We start from the raw sequence: 19,520 nt of genomic DNA, 5'->3' as shown, positions 1-19,520 counted from the left end.
CTGTGCTGTGTGTTCTGCCTGGTACTGCTGCTCCTTTTACTAAACATGTTCTTAAAATTGGGGAAGTTATGTACATGCCTGTGTTGATGAGGTAATCAAACCTTGAAGTCCTCTCCCTCAGTATTGTGCTATTTAGTTTTGAATTGGCTATTCCAGTGAGAAGGTATCCATGATCTAGGCAACTCACAATAAAAGTTTAGTAATAAACAAAACATAAACCAGTAAATTTAAAAAAGGAAATTCCATTTTCTCTTTTACATTATATATATATATATATATATATATATATACTTAACATTCTGAACTCTGAAATGATGTGGTGTGTTTTGGTTTTTTTGGGAGGGGGACAAGGGGTTGGGGTTTTGAGGGATTTTGTTTTTGTCTGTGCAGATCAGGTATTTGGGTAAAACTACTAAACTTCATTTTCTGTCCTTAAGCAGGACATTTTGGCAGACATCGTATAAACAGAGTTTTTTTCAGAAGACTTCAAAATTTTATTGAATCATAGAATTATAGACTGGTTTGGGTTGGAAGAGATCTTAAAGCTCACCTCATTCCAAACCCTTTGCCACAGGCAGAATGCCTTCCACTAGACCAGGTTGGTCGGAGCCCCATCCAGCCTGGCCTTGAACACTTCCAGGGATGGGGCACCCACAAAACAGTTTCCCAGTATAACAATATTTAACCATTAAACCAGGAAGACTTTCAAATATATTTGTGAGAGATACAAATGCCATATAATTAAATACTTTTCCTAATGGGTTTAATGATTAAGGAGAATATATCCGTGTAATTTTTAGATCAAACAGAAATAAATTACAAATAGTTTGGTAGGCTAAGTCAGCACTCAAAATTACTTTCAGAGTTGAAAATCTTCAAGGGAGAATTCACTAATTTCTTCTGCAAGCTGTAAAAGCAGAAGGAAAAATGCATTCATCAGCCTGTCCCAGGGGAAAATACATCTTGAGACATTTAATTCCTTGGCATACCTGTCAGATTTGACTCTCTATGACACGAATTGTGAGCGCATTCAGATCAACAATAACAGTTACTATTCATCAGGAATGTTTATGTCTTTCTGGAATATTATGTATGTACTCCACAAATCTATAAGTACCTGAAGACTCAGAGGTTTTTGTCTCTGTTAAATGATGGCATAAGCCATTCAGAAAAAAATTATGTGTCATGAATTGAGCTTTAGGATATGGTTCTTCATTTATTAGACTGTTAGGCGGGTGGTTTAAGAGAAGCAAAATAATGGATCAAAAACCCCTATAAAGCTAGCCCCCAATAAGATATTGTTGCTTTATACCCAACTTTTTTATTATGTCATATTTGTCATCACGTTGTCAAATTGACAAAAAAATTAGTGTTTTCATTTAAAAACTTGTCCATTTTTAGTAGGCAGTAATTGGTAATATTTTGAAAAATTTTGTGGACCAGTCCTCTTATCAGTTAATATACTAATGATACTACTGATAAGCATAAACTCTTTTTTTTTTCCAAAATAAACAGAGTATTTAACTTGATTCACAAATACTTTTCTCAACTTGAAACTAGCTTTGAAATTACTAGAAGGTAAGAATTGCATATATATATATATATATAAATATATATATATATACATATTTTATTAAGCTATAGTGTTGGAAGGTCTATTACAAATAATATGACTAAAATCTGCCCTTTTAATTTTTTTAATCTTAATTTTTGGGATAAAATGGCAGTATGAGATTTGCCAATAAAATTTTCAATTGCAAGTTGTCATTAAAAAGAAAAAGTGCAAGAATGCACGTAGTTTTATGATTGTGAAGACAATGACTGCTTTTTATCCAATTTATTTTGTGTATATGACTTCATGTAAGAAAGTTATTCAGCCCTTTAATTGTGTCTCTATACTAATTTTGGCTTCCATCCAAATCTTTGCTGTAAAAAATCTCTTGTGGTTGAAAAGGTTGAACTGTAAATAAATGTCTTAAACTAAATTATATGGATGGATTAGAGAGACTGGAAAGTGAGAAGTGTAAAGGGAAAACTATGTTTAAATATTTCAGGTTTTTATACAGACCTGAAACATCAGGAGAATGAGATGTACTTTTCACATTTAAAGGTGAATAAAATGTCATGAGAAGTGAAGAGAATCCAGACAATTTACAGCCCAGCATGAGTTCATAACTAAGAGATACTGAGTTTTATGCAGATATAAGCACTATCTGAATTTACTCTTTTTTACCTTGTAGTTCTGTGTTTGTAATTGCATTTAGTCAACCAGTCAAAGCTCATTGCACAATGTGATTTATGGTTTTCTCAAGACAAAGACTTAAAAATCTGTAGGAACAACTAGAAGATACTTTGATTGCAAGAGTATGTAGTAAATATTTTAATAAGAAACTAAATGGAGAATCAGTCATTCCAGATGCATTGTTGTGAAAACTCTGGTCTATTTCCTATTTAGACTTTTCAGTCCTTTCATAACTACACATTCTCAAGTAAATTTATGGTGAACAGCTGATCTGATGTAAAGGTCTTGCTGACGTGGCTTGTAAAGGTAAATCTTGTTAAGCAAAGAGTGATGCAGTGCAGTATTAGGTATGAATAACTGATAAATGAGACACATGGTGCAGCTGCAAATTTTGCCTTTCAAGTGTGTATTGTATTCATCTACATTTATTGTACATTGCTTGTCTACTTAGAGAAAGATAAAGTACACTTATGGAATATTTATGTGTATATAGACTTCTGCTGCACTTTGTCATACAAAATAGAAAGATGCTTCAGGATGACAGAGTATTCTTTAAGTATTTTCAAGGTCATCGAAAGACAGAGTGGTTATGAACAGAGCTCTCCTTCTGCCACATACAAGAATGAGCAACAGAACAATAGCATGGCCCTATGTGTATTAAATTTCACTATATCTTTAAATTAATCTCTTTTTTATGACCTTTTTTCCTGTCTCCCCATTTTTCTTCATTGGTAAGAAATAAATTATAGTATACAATAGTTGCATGGGGATGAGGAACAAAATTATGAAGGAAAATTATCTTTGCATGTGAGAAGCAAAAGAACAGTTCTTGAAATCATCATTCATGTCAGCCTCGAGGTCTTTCTGTTTACAGAGTAGGGAATGTTAGGAAAGATGTATTTGGAATAATGAAAATGGCCTCTGTGGAGATAGCAGAAATCAGGACCTGATTTATTCTTTTTCTCAAGTGGTGGTAGTTAGGTTTCTGCCAGCTCCTGAACTGGGTAACAGAGCAAGTAGACTTTCTTTTCCTCACACTTTGCATGCTCCAGACTTGGAAAGTTCATGGCCTAGAGGAGTGAAAGACAGAAGTCCTGTGTCAGAACCTGCTTCTTAGACAGCTCCAAGGCTGCAGCAACTTAAGTGAGAAAAGTCATACAGATTTTACATCTTCTGTTTATTAGCGTTAGGAAGCAGAAATAAAGTGAAATTGATAATCTTGGAATTTTAAATAGCAGTCTTAATTGAGAGACAAGTCTTGCTAACATATATGAATTTACCTATGAAAAATTTGCTGCTTCTTAAGCATAATATTTAAAATATTAATTCCCTGTGCTCTCAGATATTTCTTTTGTTTACCATTAAGAACTTCTGAATTCTTGACATGTTTTGTTTCACTGTAAGAATACTGATATATTTGTAGTAATGGGCATTTTAGGTCCATCAGGTTAAAGAAAGACACATCTAATAGCAGTAGAGTTTTATACCATGAAGAAAGAAAACTAGTGAAGTGAACATAAGAAAATTAGTGAATTGTATTTTGTTGCACAAAACATCTTAAATATGTTGTAAAGCCTCGCAGGAAATAGAAATTGTAGTTGTGTAAAACTTTGCTGACCATAGGAAGTAGGTTCAGTTGTTAAAATTCATTATTTTCTTAGACTTTGGAGGCATTTTTTTTTTTTTATAAAAAGAGAATATTTTTGGGCCAATAATAAGTGACTAGTTCAGGATAAATTGCTAGTTTAGACCTGAGTTTCACCCAGATATGTTATATCAGTCACCAGGATCTTCAGATGACAAACTGTGTGGATTTACTACACCATGAAATAGTGTATACACATTCAACAGAGCATACCCCAGGTGCACCATGGCAATTAGTCTGGGCCTCGTGCTTAGAAGATGCAGCTTTTGTCTGCTGTGAATTCAGGTGAAGCCTGTCTCACCTTCTGCTCAGGATCTTTTAGTAACAAAGAATTCAGAATTCATGGATAGAGTTTTGAATGTAGGAGATCATTTTCAAACCGAACTTTGTATTGCAAATTTCAGATGGGATGGAAGTCACAACCAGAGCGCCACTGTAGGAACAGAAAAAAAAAAAAAAAAAAAAAAAAAAAAAAAAAAAAAAAGGCAGGAAAAACTGGCATCATACAATTCTTTCTGCCCTGCAAGGCAAGGGAAAGTGAAAGATTCTAGTTTCTGCCATGTGTGAGATAGACTGGCTTAGGACACAGTTTGATTTACACAACTGAGGAATGAGACAAAGTGATATACCTGCAGTAGGAGTAGAGGAAAGGAAGGAGATTCATGACTAATTTCTGCCTCCCCCCTCAATGTATACTTCCTTCTGCAAAAATCAAGGTTAGATTCCAAACTTTGATATAAATCAGTGGCATTGCGTACAAGGTAGCCATAAACATGTTTTTATAGTCTCCTAATAAATGATCTTGTTTTAGTTTCTGGGTTGTTTCCCATTAACCATTCTTTTCAGACTTGAAAGTTATTCAAAGAGAGAAAAAACAATAGGATAAATGACAGTGTAAATTATCTTAATTAGGGCATTGATTGCTCTTTTGCATTGATATTACAACAGTTATTCCTTTACTACATTTTGTAGTATTTTGTGCTCATTCAGTAAAGTATTACTTACTTAGATGTCTTAATTCTGCTGTCTTTCTGTGTTCATATTGCCAGTGTAAGTTCGATGTATTCAATGGCCTCAAATTTTTTCTTACAGGATAATTTTAAAACTAGTCTCTACAGAAAGTAAATTTGATTAATGAAAATGCTTAACTTAATCAGGATTAATATCTAGCAGTGTAATTTGTACTCCTAAAATTGCAGCAATTATAGTGACATAAATATTTAACAATGAACCCTGCTGAGAACATTAGTCATATGTTAGAAAGCATTTTGAACAATACTTTCTTTTCACATCATGAAAGGACTATCTGGTAGAAGTCCAAATCCCCATTGATTTCCCTGCATTCATTTATTGTTTCATTAAACTTTTTAGTATAGTCCTTTTCAAGTGTCAGACTGCTTTTCCAAGAAAAATCTTACCATTAAGAATTGTATTATAGTTTCATAGCAGAGGGCAAAATGTTCCAAGAAACAAGATAGTATTCCCCTTTAATTTGTAGAATCAGAAAATTTGGTTTGCAGGATAATGTATTTATCTGGTCCAAACTCCTGCTTGAATTAAGACTACTGCCAGTCCTAGATCAGGTCAGGTGTGGTTTTGTCTAACTCAGTCTCAAATCCCAGGGATGGAGATTACTTATCCTCTTGTCTTGGAATAACCTGTTTCAGTGCTTCATGTCTCTCCCAGTGTATCCCTATTTCTAATACCTGGTCTGGATATGCCAAAAAAAAAAAAAAAATATCTTTCTAAAGGCTGTGACAGGAAATTATTATCCATCATCAGACATTGTTAAATTATTGTCCAACAAGTTGCATCACCACAAAACACTGACAATGCTGTGCACACACACAAAAAAAAAAAAAAATGTAAAATATTTCTTAAAAGCTTGTTCCAAAACACTTATTAAATAAATAAAAATAAGGACTAATGAATACTGTGACGAGACCTGACACTTTAAAAGGGGTAATTCAAAGAGCATTTGTTTTTGAAATATATTTGTATTGTGTGATTTTGAAGCTGAGTATATATTTCCATTTTCACCTATTGCATTCTGTAAATAATTTTTTTCATTCAGGATGCATTTGTTTAGTTTAACAAGATCTTCTTCCATGGAATATCAGTTGTTTCAAGCACTCTCTATCCTGAACTTTATATCTAGTGGTACTTATGAAGTTTTTAATTGTCCGGTTTTTTTTTATCCTCTCCTTTTCCTCCTCCATTTCCTTCTCTCTTTTCCCTTTCCTACTCTTTGACTTCCATTTCCTTTTACTTTATTATTTACAAGTGCCTTTTATGGAATTTGACTGCATTTTTAAAGATTTGGTATTAGGCAGGTGGCACGGTCATCATAAAGTTAGTCAAAGAAATATATAAATAAAAACTTGGAGAAAGAGATATTAAAGAGTGTGTGTTTGAAATATAAATTCCATTGTAGTGGTAATGGGAAACAATCTGCCAAAGCTAAGATCCTGGTGTCACATGATTGCTGATAGGAGGCTAATCTGTACAAGTGGCAGGATTTGTACATGAAATATTTGATATTATTGTCAAATCAGTATAACATAAAAGTTTGAAGAAGGTATCAAGATAATGGGGTCTATTTCATCATTTGAAATATTACAAAATATTTTTGTAAACCTATAACCTAAAAATGATAGATGCATCAACTTTTTTTCTTAAATACTGCGTAGATGAGTTATTTTATATGCAATTCCTGCAAGTGTGTTTCTGTTCTGAATAAAGCTGTGGAAGGTTTACTGATATGATGATCTATCTCAATAGATTGCTTTTGTTCCAGGAAAGTTTTCTTTTTTTTTTTTTCCCCTGTGTGTTCTGTTGTTTTTCTGATTAAAAACAAGTTGAAGTAAGGGTATTTTTTTAAATAAATGAACTTCTAAACACAACCTATTGGTTTTTATACCTGAAGTTTGTTAAATATAGAATCCCATCTTCTGGATTCATGGTGATTCAATATATTATAAATTATGTTGTCAATCCACAAATTTGCTCTTTTCTATGCACTTTAGTTTACACTCCTGCTTGCTTTATTTTCATTAATTTATAGTATTGTGCATTTTGTAATTATGATTTTCCCATAGATTACTTAATCTTTTTTTTTCAGTAGAAATAGGTATCAAAGAAAATCCCTGAATAGGGATGCTACTTTTGGTTCAGTTTGTATAGTGATATCTCAAAATTCAGCCCAGTAAAATTAAAAATTAAATACATGGAAGAAAGGAGCTTAACATGGTAATTGTGTTTTAATGTGTTATATATAAATATGAATAAAAATATTAAAGCTATTTTTGCCAAATTAATTTTTAATGTTAGCTACTGAAAAGTGTTTTGTAAAGAAATTACTCATATTAGTGAACATTAGTTTATATTAATTATACCTGATCTACTACACTGTGTATCTTTATTTATGGGTTTTTATTTGTATTCACAGTTAAATAAATGACTAATACTTTTATTCCAAACTAATGTAATAATTATACATTATAGTGCAAAGAAATATGGAAATCCTGGGAACAGAACCATTTTATTTGATTATTAAAATGGTGACATTTGTTTCTGGTGTTTTAGGGTATTATTTAAAGTTAGATATTTTCTCCAATTTATGTTAATGATTTCACTGACAGTTTGATTTGCTATCATTATCTTTATTTCATAGAATGTGCAACTTGAAATATTTTCATTATTAAAGTTCATTTATTTGTGTTAGCTGAATTCTGACAGTTATAGCCAGATGCTTGAATGAGTATTTATGAAATTAATTGTTGTTTGGGCAAGGCAGACAGATGGAACTGAAACAGCCAGGCTGTTTCTACAGATGAATTAACATTTTGTCTATTGTGTAGCAAAATCCTTTTTTTTTTTAATTTTTTCCCTCCTATTTGTCCCCTGTGGCAATTTCTATCTTCATTCTGTCAATATTTCTGTGAGCTCAGCTAGAGCTAACTGTGAGTCTCAGCCAGAAAAAAAGAGGTTATATACTCTTCCTCCTACAGAGCAAACACATAGAATAAACAAAACAGTTGTTGCTCATCCCAGGCAGAACAAATTTGGGCAAAGTTCCTCATATTCTGTGATACCTACAAGAGTCTCAGCATTTGTACAGAAAATTATTACTTTATCACCTTGAATTACTCACTGCTGTCTTCCAATGACTTTTTCTCCTGCCCTTAAAAGAACATGAATCATCATCACAGAGAGAAACATGTTTAAGCTTCATAAAAATGCTATTTTTTTTTTTTTATTTTTCCTCTGAAAGAGATTCAGGTATTTTCAGGGGACTCAGTTTTTCCTTGAGAGTAGTAAAATAATGAATAATATGTTCAGGAAAATGCTGTTAAATCAAAACACTCCACTTATTAACACGCCCAGTAGTCAGGCTGCATTCATCCTCTGTAGCTATACAGATTCAGATTAAAGGGAGAGAAGCAAGAAAAAAAAAAACCCAAGCCATCCTCAAATTTGTAATGCTTCTTTGACAGAAATTTCCCTGTGCCACCACAATCTCCATATATAGGAACGAAGATGTTATTTCAGCAATGTCTCAGCTCCTTTGTTTTAAAATAAATTTATATCCTCCTTCAGTTAGATCTGACATCCTCAAGGGATTGAATTTGGAACTGGAATAACATTGTTCTATGCAGCAGCTACCTCTCCAATGAGAGCAATGTAACAAAGTGGTATTTCTGTTAATTAACCTCATATGAGATCCACTTTGGGATTAATGTAGAGGAATTGTATTGCTAGTTCCCCTAACCTTCTTTTCCTTGGTGATGATTTATGTAATATATCACAATTCTTAGAAGGTTTCTGAGGCAGATTACTTCAGTGAAAAGACAATTTAATATGCCAGACATTTTTCCTCTCATTCTGCTGTAATAAAGTAACATAAACAACCTACCCTGGACCAGAGAAGCAGCTGGGGAATTTTGTTTTGGTTTTACTTACTTGGATTTATGGTACAATTTATTTCACAACAAATCTTGTGTTAGATGTTGCTTTCCCATGGTTCATTTTGACAGCAGTTAAAATTCTGTGACAATAAAAGGAACTTTCCTAGATGAAATGCTTGCAAGCTGTATTTTAAATAGTATGAAGTTTGGCATTTTTTCTGACATATTTTTGTGGGTTTTTTTTCTGTACTGAGTTAATTTTCTCAATTTATTAGATTTGCTTGCAAATTACAAGAATCTGTATAATAAAAAGGACTTTATACTTAATGTTGCTTAAACTTTAGGATTAACCTATTAACACATAAGAGGTTAAACTTATTTTTTTTTATTCAGTAAGGTTTAATTCTTTCCTGTTGTGTTTAATTTTAACTTCTGGTTGACAAAATTAAAAATCAACCCAACCAAACTAGCAACAGTATTTGTGGCATATCTTGTCAAAAAATATTAATAACTTTTTATTAAAGCCTTAATATAGCATACTAAACCAAAACCTACATTCTGGTAACTTCTTGTGTCATTATGTCCTCCTAGGCTACCTGGAGACTTAAAGCCTCACTTATAAATGGATAATACTAGGCTCTGAGATGTTGTGAATCATGTTAATTTTTTAATTAACTGACTTAAATTAGATAATTTATTTAATTTGGAGAATTCACAAGTAACTGTTCTGCTTTTCCCTCTTTGGGGTATTCCTACCAAATCTGCTCCTCAATCTAACCAGTCACTATGTGAATTATCCCAGCAAATCAATCCACAAAATTGAATTATCCAGCTAAAGCTCACAGATACTGTGATTAGGACAAAATCTACTGATATAACAGCTAGCAGAAAATGGAAAATCACAAATGATACTCTGAAAGAAAGGGATTTCACTTTCAGTATATCTGGAACTTGATATCCATCAATAAATATGCCAATGGCATAATGTAAATATATGGCAGTGGACTGGTTCTTTTCACATTTATGCACTGAATGTCAAAGAAATCAAAATATTCATCATGCCCAGGACTATTTTACTGTGATAAAATTTATTTGTATATGGAAAGATGAATAAGCTGGTTCTATACTTAAATAACAGATACATTCATTATAAAAAAAAATCTTAACTGGTTTATGAAATATTTTCTTCCAATCTCAACTCCTAGCAAGCAGTGAAATTTTCATTTCTCTTAGATTACTCTTCAGTCCCGCACTTTTGTTACACTCTGTGAGACAACTTCTTAATCTTAATTACTCCAAGTATTCTGATGATTCTATTACAACTGGAGTATGTATTCTAAATCAAAATAGTTCTTTTCTTTGTTTTCGGAAGTCCATAGTTACATTTTTTCCTACATATATAATATATACACCTCACACCATCACTGATACTAAGTGGGTCCAGTTTTTGAGGACCTATTACACTAACAGATATGTCTGGGTTAATTCCACAAATGTAATTGCAAAAGTCATTGTACCTAGATACATAGTGCTGTGCAGGGGATTCTAAATTATACACTGATTCTTTAAATACTACATGTATAAGTAATTTTATTCATTTCTATAGGTCCCAGGAGTGTTTATAAAATCAGATCCTTAGGTTTCATGTCGCTAACACATTTATATTTTTTTAAATATAGACTCGTAGTTGTGCTTTTATGTTGTTTAAATTTTAAAAACATTTACAGTAGGACTAATATTTGGTATGCCCTAAGGTTTCTTTTCAGTGAAATTATTCATCCTTGAAAAGTAATCATGGCTGAAAGGCAAGTCAAATACTGCTACTGCTTAGTTAAGTTTTAAATTTAATCTTAACAGAACTCAATGTTATATCTCCTAATTCTATTCTTATTCTCATGATGATACATTGTTTTTTCATTACATGATTATACTTTAGAGTTCAGTATTTTTAACTCTATAAAATGATAAAGCTAAAACATGCTGGAAGACATACAATTCTACTGCTCTATTTACAAGAAAACAGTTATGTTTCAATGGCAAATTCATGCAAAACACCCATAATAAAGTGTGAAATGTAGAAGTTACTGTTTTTCCAAATTCATGAAATCCCTTTAGCTTCACATGTAATGGGAACTCTGTTGGGCTGCAGTAGAAACTAAAGAAATAGAAATTCTAATAAATATGCACTGAAAAGAATAACAAAGAGTATAGACAGAAGTAATTATGCTTTCACTGGATATATAACTTGAAGGCTTAAAGCAACTAAAAAAAAATGCTTCTTTATAATGAAAAAAAATAGTCTCCCTAGGACTGTGAAAGATCCTACTGTTCCTTTTTTAAGATATTACATTTCTGCAGCACTTTCCAAGTACAGGGGAAGAATGACCTCCCTGCTCCTGCTGGCCACACCATTCCTGGTCCAGGCCAGGATGCCCTTGGCCTTCTTGGCCACCAGGGCAGACTGCTGGATCATGTTCAGTCTGGTGTTGACCATGTTCCTTTCTTCCTGGGCACTCTCCAGTCACACTGTCCCCAGCCTGTAATGCTGTGGGGGGTTATTGTGGCCAAAATGCAGGACTCAGCACTTGGATTTATTAAACTTGATCCTACTGGACTCTGCCCATCCAACCCTTCCAAGTCTCTCTGCAGAGCCCTCCTACCTTCCAACACACCCTCCCATCTTAGTGCAATCTGCAGATTTACTAATGAAAGACTCAATCTCCTCATCCATGTGATCAATAAAGATATTGAGCAGAGCTGGCCCCAGCACAGAGCCCTGGGGGACACCACTGGTGCCTGACCCCAGCTGGGTGCAGCACCGCTCACCACCACTCTCTGTCCCGGCCATCCCAGTCCTCAGCCCAGCACTGAGTGCTCCTGGCCCAGCCTGGGCTGCAGCTTTTCCAGTGTGCTCTGGGAGACAGAACCAAAGGCCTTGCTGGAGTCCAAATCCTGCATCCACCAGGAGTCACCTGGTTATAAAGGGAGATCATCACACCTTGTTCCTGCTGCTGCTCAGGGAGTGGAGTGCTTCCCCTTCTCCAGCACGTGGTCCCTCCCATGGGAGACAGTTCTCCATTAACTACACCAAACGGAGTCCGTCCCATGGACAACACTTCTCCATTAACTTCTCCAGTGTGGCCACTCTTCCCCAGGATCAGTTCTTCAGGGACACGCTATTTCAGCATGCTTCCGCCACGGGGTCACAAATCCTACCAGGAAACCTGCGCCACCATGGGCTCCTGAAATGAGTCTGCAGGTCCCTGCCAGGAGCCTGTTCCAGCACAGGCTTCCCACAGGGTCAAAGCCTTCTCTCAGCATCCATCTGCTCTGGTGTGTGCCTCTTCCATGGGCTGCAGGGGATCTCTGTATCTCCATGGGCTTCACCATGGGCTGCAGGGGCACAGTGGCATCTCCACGGGCTGTACCTTGGGCTACAGGGGAATCTCAGTTCTGGAGCAACTCCTGCCCCTCCTTCTGCACTGACCTGGCTGTCTACAGGACTGTTCCTCACATCCTCATCCCGCTCTTCTCTGGCCACAAATACATCAATATTACAAAACAAGTTTTTTCCTTCTTAAATATGTTATCACAGAAGGCTACTGTCACTGATGGGCCAGCAGTGGGTCCATCTTGGAGCCAGCTGGGACTGGCTCTGTCAGACATGGGAGAAGCTTCCAGCACCTTCTCACAGAAGCCACCCCTGTAGCAGCCTCGCTACCAAAACGTGGGTGTGCAAAGCCAACGCACTGTGCTCACAATCAGAACATAAAATATCTCTCCCCATCAAGGTCCTTAATTGCTGCCTGTGGCTTCTCTAACACTGACTTCACTGTTCCTGCAGAACTATGACTTGCTCAGTCAGTCACAACAATGATTTTTTGCAGAAATAAAAAAGGGAACATTAGCACTCAACAAAAAACCTGATGCACTATTATAAAACCAATGTACTGTCAGAATATGAGACTCGTTAATTTACAAGTGAAGAAAGTAAATTATGAAATTGTCTTATGGGTTTTTTTTATAAATTTTATTTATATTATTATTAATTCATCAAATTTTATTACTTTTTTTTTTTTCCTTTCCTTTAGCTATGGTTGTTCTAAGCAATTTGGAACCAAATACAACTTATGAAATCAAAGTAGCTGCTGTAAATGGAAAAGGGCAAGGAGAGTATAGCAAAATTGAGATCTTTCAGACCTTACCTGTCCGTGAGTAATACTTGTGCTGTTAAATGAAAATTATTATTATTATTATTATTAGAATATCCCTAGATTTGAATTTTGATCCACTGTAGATAATGTTTCAGGTTTATTATAATCCACTTACCAGTGTATTATACCAGTTTTTACATTGTTTCTCAGAAATCATGTTTTGTTACTCCACCCTTCCTTCAAGAAGCATGAGTGTACTTAAATTGGAGAATTTATCCCATTATCTTACATTTTTGAGTTTCAGAAAAGCCTCTATTTCATATAATGGAACACAAATCATGAGAGATACTAGAATAAGGAATTTTTCTCATTAACACATCTAAGAGAAGTGAATTGTCCATTTCTGGAGATATTTCTTCACCAGACTATGGTGCTATTGTTCTGCAATTATCAAGCATCAAAAAGAAATCTTAACCTAAGGAAGAAATTATGATAATAAATTGTTTTAACTATGACTACATGCAAATGAGAAATTCTATGAAACCAATTTTGTATTTGTCGTAACTGTAGGCCATAGGTTCAGATTAAAATATTAAGGGCTAATAAAAAATATTTTTCTCAAATTATCTTTAAATAGAAACAACAGTAAATAAATTAAATATGTAGAGAGAAAAAAAAAAAAAAAAAGCCAAGGAACTACCAGATGGCAGTGTACAGTAATCAAACAAATGTGTTGAAATACATCAGCAGCTACTGCCAGACCAGTCTGTCATAAATCTCTTGCAATGGAACTGTTTCCTGAATAGGGCAGTACTCAGTGTGGCTAATACTGGCCCTAAGGGAATGAACAATAAAAGTAATGTAACTACAAAGAACAGAAAATATTTCTGTGATATTTTATTAGATTACATTACATTACGTTACATGTATTATTGTGTTATGTTATATTATATTATATTTTATTGCATTATACGTTTCTTCTGTCGCAAAACATTAACTTGGCAGCTTTCAAATTTCTTTTTCATTGAAGCATATAGATATTCTAAATATATTCCAGGACAGATAAAATAATTTCCTATTATTCCTATCAGTATACTTGATGAAAGAATGACAGAAACTGAAAGATATTATACATATATATATATATGTATAATATGTATCTTTCTATCTGATAGAAAGCTAGAGAAGTTTTATGTTGTGATCTAAGTAAGTTTATCATGACTTTAATAAGTACTAAACACAATAAAATTATTTCTAAAGAAACAGTATCTCTGGGTAACTGCACGTTCTCAGTTATTTCAAAGATAAGACACTTCAGTATGTTACTTTTTAAAAAATATAACAGGCATTGCATATAGAAAAGCTAATATGTGAATTTTTGACTAGGAAAGTGTCAGAAAGTGGCTGTTAATCTTTTGATTAAATGTTTAAGACTACCTTTATCTTATTATTATAACTAAGACAGTTTTAGATCTGAAAATATTGTTCTTTGCATTTACTCTTGATATTGATTTCTTTAAGAAGTTGTTATTCTTAGATAACTTTTACTCAAATTTGACTTGGTACATTTATTGGAGAATAAATTAAATTTAAAAACTGTATTGCAATTTAGAAATCTCACATAGGATTAAAGGTTATGCTTAAGTAATAGATGCTTACTTGTAATAGTGTCTTTTAAGCTTCATGAGCAGTATGAGCAGCAAATTACCAGCCTTGCTGAATTGATGATGAAATTATTTTGGAAGGAAATTCCATTTAAAAGTGTTAGAAATCAGAAGATCTCAAGGAAATGAATATTTCTTTCATACTTCACATGATTTTATTTCCTTGTATGAGGAATCTACATTAGAACATATTTCAATCACAGTATTTACCATTCTTATAAAGGCTATTTTCTAGTGCATGGAATGGCCATATTTATTTTGAGATTTTGATGAATATTATTATGCACAAGTTCCTAGCTGTAATTTAAGAGTTATCTCACTGCTGATTTATTATTATTATTATTATTATTGTTGTATACTGTTTGTTTCCTTATTTAGGGGAGCCAAGCCCCCCTTCAATTCATGGACAACCAGAGAGTGGCAAGAGTTTTAAACTTAGTATAACTAAGCAAGATGATGGAGGTGCCCCCATACTGGAATATATTGTCAAATACAGAAGTGTAAGTATTACAGTTAATCAAAATAAGTGAATCATGCCTGTTAATATCTGTTTTTAATGCAAAGAAAATTGTTGATATTATTTGAAATTTACCAAAGTTGTGTGCATTTCAGAAAATAATTTCAAAAAAAAGATATGGTATGTTTTCTTTTGGAACTAAGTTGCAGCTAACAGCATACAAAATAAATATTGAAAATAAAACGAAAAAGAATTCAGCTATTCTTAAAAGTATACTGAAAATTCATGTTATCAAGAAAACTATTTTCTTTTTCAATTGCATAGTAAAAGTGGGACATTTGTGTTCTGCTTTTAAAAACACAGTAAATTAACAAACATTAAAATTGTACACTTAAAGGTTGTTTGAACAGCAAATTTTTAATCTACTATAAATGCATATAAATATGCATATAAATGCATATAAATGTTGATAGAAAGCTATATTGGAGTGCTCCATATTAATTGTAAATTATATTAATTAGCTGATCACATTTCTTATTTGCCTGAATTCGAAGTCTCATCTTACAAAAGCCATTAGCACATTGTTGGGAATTTAATGAGTTTCAGGGCATATATCTGTTCTTAGACAGCCATCAGGCAGAGGTTTTGTGCATTCTGCCTTTTAGAAAACTCTCTTTTGGTGTTCTCTCATCATCTGGCAAGTTTAAGAACCAGGCTTTTCTGCAATATATAATATATTAAAAAAAAAAAAAAAAGTTGTGTGGGTTTTTTATTATTATTAATAATGTAGCTAAAATACCTTTCCTGATGTACTGTGCTTAGAAATTGTTGGATTGTAGCTACAGAGCTGGAAAAAGTGATGTGTTTCATTCCAGTGTAAATTTTTAAAAAATGTCCTTGTGTAGTACTTTTATTGAGAAGACCCATTTTACTGGAGTGTTACAGCAGAATTTCATGTCCATGAAGAGTCTAGAAAATTGGGAATGTAACATTGGATATCCAGGCATTTTAAATGGAAGGTAGTAAGGACTGTATTTATTCAAAGAAAGAAGCAATTTTTGAGAAAGTGACTATAGAAGCTGTTGGAATGTTTCCAAAAGGAAAAGACAGATCCTTAACTTGCAATAGGTTTTTGTCACATTTCCTCTTGTTTACTATAATGTAACTTTTTGGTTATAGTCTAGGGATTATCCAAATGCTAAACCTGGGATGTAAAATTATTGTCCTATGCTAAATATAATCAAATAAGATTAATATCTCCAAATTAATTGAGAAATATTTGATAGCACCCTTCAGAGTAGTCTGGGGGAATGACCAGAATTTATTCTGCTATCCCTGATTCCTAAATATTAATTTCCATCCAATGAATACGGTTGACATAAGAGAAAAGTAATAGCAAAGAAGAAGAGGGTAGTAAAATATGCAATACAAGATAAAAATGGAGTTTTGCAGGATTAAACTTCCTAGTTAGATTACAGTGCCTTTAAGTATTTACCACTGAGTACAAAATAATCAGTTTGAATATAATGCATTCATGCAGTATATGGAATTTAATCTGTTTTTATGATTAAAATAAGATAAATTCTTTTGGTTCTATCCCAAAAAAATTTTGGAAATCTAATTTTGATCTTGTGTTTTTACTAAGGTACAATATTACAGTATGAAAGGTTACTTTTCCTGTGTGGTGTTGGAAGGTAAATGTGCAGTTTAAGCAGTAAGTGGAAACTTAAAACATTACTGAAGAAGATAGCTTTTCCTTGGACCTGGAATTCTTAACTTCCAATTGAAAAAGCAATTTGACTAAATGAAAGGACTTTCTACAACAAAAAAAGCAGTACAATTTTTTGGTGTTTTAATCAGCAAGAATGTATGCTATTTAAAGTTCGTAATTATCTGTTGACTGCTTCAGTTCCATCTTCCCCATTGGTAGAGTTTAATTAGCTTTCCTACAACTCTTGCCAGCCTTATTATTAGCACCTGGACCAATGTATTTGCATGTTTGTAATTGCATGTTTGAAGAGCATATTTGATAACAACTCATACATCAATGGTTTTTCCTTCAAAAAGTTAATTCACCCATGTGTAAGTTTTATACAGATTTTTTTTTTTTTTTTTAACTGGAGGAAGGACAGCTACAAAAAAAGAGTGTGGTGAGGGGAAGAGGGTTGTTTGTATTTTTCCCTGGCAGGGCATATTTTATTGAACATTTGGAATTAGAACAGAATAATAAAAATAACTCTCTTTTATGATTATGAATCTTTAGATAGAAGCAACAAAAATTTACTAAAGTGACTGGTTTTTACAGGCCTAAAATTTGCTCACCTGTTTTTGACCTGTGACAGGGTTGCTATTAATGCTCTGAATTTTGGCAGATGTGGCAAGCACATTTCTTTTCCTTTCAGGATTTTTCATAGAGGTGCACAGAGAGAAATGAGAGAAAACAATTTCTATTTCTACTTCTTGTTTTTCCTATGTGGAATGTGTTTAGAGAATTGTTTACCTGGAGTGAGTTCTTGGCTGGATTCTGGTGAGGATTGTTTGAGCCTGATGGCCAATCCAACCCACTTGGGGCTGGGCTCTCAGAGAGGGTCATGAGTTGTGTTAGAGTTAGAGTCAAAGTTTTAGTATCCTCCTTTTATATAGTATATTAATGTATTTTAGCATAGTTACAATAAAGAAATAATTCAGCCTTCTGAATTGAGTCAGACATCGTCATTTCTTCCCATTAAGTTCACCTGCATTTACAATAGGCAGATAAGAATTTGATAGTTTATGTGCTTTGCTCTGAAGCACATTCTCTCTTTTTTGACTGTGTTGATGTAGGACATGTTCATTTTGTTCCTTTATGGTGGGCCCTACAACAAACTTTATAGATATAGAATATTTTAAAAGAGATAATTTCTCATTTGCTCCCACTCTGAAATACTGACCAAGAAACAGGTAAATGTTTTTGCCTCTCCGTGTTCCAGTCTACCTGCTGATCCTCTGTCTTTCTATGCATTTTAATACCATGTACATTACCAGCTGTTTTGTGCTTGATTCAATATATGCCCCTGAACTTTTTTACCCATATTACCAGACCTAGAAATCCCCAACCTGATGTAATTAATTCTTGTGAAGTCACTGCTTTAAAAAATCAGATTTTCTTCTTTGAGGATTTCTTGATATTTTTTTCTGCCAGCTTTCAAGTCAGTGCAGTGTCTCCTGTCCATTTTTTCATCACAGGGACCACCATAATGAGTCTGTTTGAGTTGTGCTTTCAGCTTAACAATTTAGAGAAGATAAGGGAAGGGTTGAAGAGGGTTAATCACTTTTTCTCACTTTTTACGAGATCCCAGAGAATGGGATTTTGGATACAATGTAGAATGACCATTAAAGAAAGAGATGTTGTTTTCCAGACTAGTAAACTGCTGCCTAAGCAATAGCTTGGCTTTACTTCCACTGTTGTCAGGTGTGCCCTCAGTTTTGAGAAGCAGTGAAGTCATGGTACACTGGAGTTTTATACTGCTTTGTTTAGTTTTTGATTGTTTTTGTTGGTTTGTTTGTCTCAAGGGAGGGGGCTTTGGTTTTATTTTTGTCAGGGTACTTAGGTGGTTAGGTTACAGCTGTCTTAAAAACCTACTTTCTTAGACTCTTAAATAAATTTGACTGATGCTTATATTATGAAAAAAATATGAAGTCAAAACTATATAAAACCAATATATACACATTTATGAAATAATTATGTGAGGATTTTTTGGTTAATTTTCTTTTCTGTTAATATAAGGCTGAAGAGTAATAGAAGTGGACAGTAAAATCCCCTGAACTGCCAGTCACTAGCTAGGTTATCAGTGGCCTTTTGTAAAGGAGTATTTCTGCATAATATGAAACAAAGTAAGATGCAAAAAAAGGAACATTTTAATCTCTGAGGTTGCATATCCCATCACACTTCCTGTAAATGCGCATTTTTACTTGATATTAATGATTATTGAAGACATTTATATTAATTCATCCTCCAAACTAGACTACTGTGTGTAATTTAGAAATTTCATTCCTTTTGTTGTAGAACTCTGTGCATATGTAGAACTTTCTATAAATTTAAAGTATTAATAATAGAACAACCTAATAATGTACAAAGTGATCTCTTATGTTTCTTCTGCTCCTTAAGCTACAATTGAAAGGATCCTATATTAAACAGGGAGATTTGTGGGAAGATTTACCTGGCAGACCCATGATTTGTGTTCTCATCCCACTTTTTCCATTTCTATGCTTGCAGTAAATCAAACGTGGACAGATTACTGAGCTCTGCTTAGGAGAAAGTACTTAATAATGAAATATAGCTGAAATAACAGCTATAATGAAGGACATAGACATTATTTTCCTTTTCTTTGTTGTTGTTTTTGTTTGTTTCTTCGGGGTTTTTTGGGTTTTCTTTTTTTTTTTTTTTTTCTTCTTTAAAAAGCCATAAGGAG

At 33.5% G+C, this 19,520-nt stretch overlaps 1 protein-coding gene across 1 annotated transcript in view; it reads left to right on the top strand.

Moving 5' to 3' along the window:
- The window catches only part of NCAM2 (neural cell adhesion molecule 2), a 268,781-nt gene that overhangs the window by 208,739 nt on the left and 40,522 nt on the right, over positions 1-19,520 (top strand). The window contains exons 13-14 of the mRNA XM_077790949.1: positions 12,886-13,005; positions 14,991-15,112. Of these exons, the coding sequence (XP_077647075.1) occupies positions 12,886-13,005; positions 14,991-15,112 (242 nt within the window). The remainder of the gene's footprint in view (positions 1-12,885; positions 13,006-14,990; positions 15,113-19,520) is intronic.

The sequence above is a fragment of the Lonchura striata genome, chromosome 2, assembly GCF_046129695.1.
Source record: "Lonchura striata isolate bLonStr1 chromosome 2, bLonStr1.mat, whole genome shotgun sequence".
Taxonomy (NCBI): domain Eukaryota; kingdom Metazoa; phylum Chordata; class Aves; order Passeriformes; family Estrildidae; genus Lonchura; species Lonchura striata.
The sequence above is the reverse complement of the archived record's forward strand: the minus strand, read 5'-3'. Positions and strand labels throughout refer to the sequence as shown.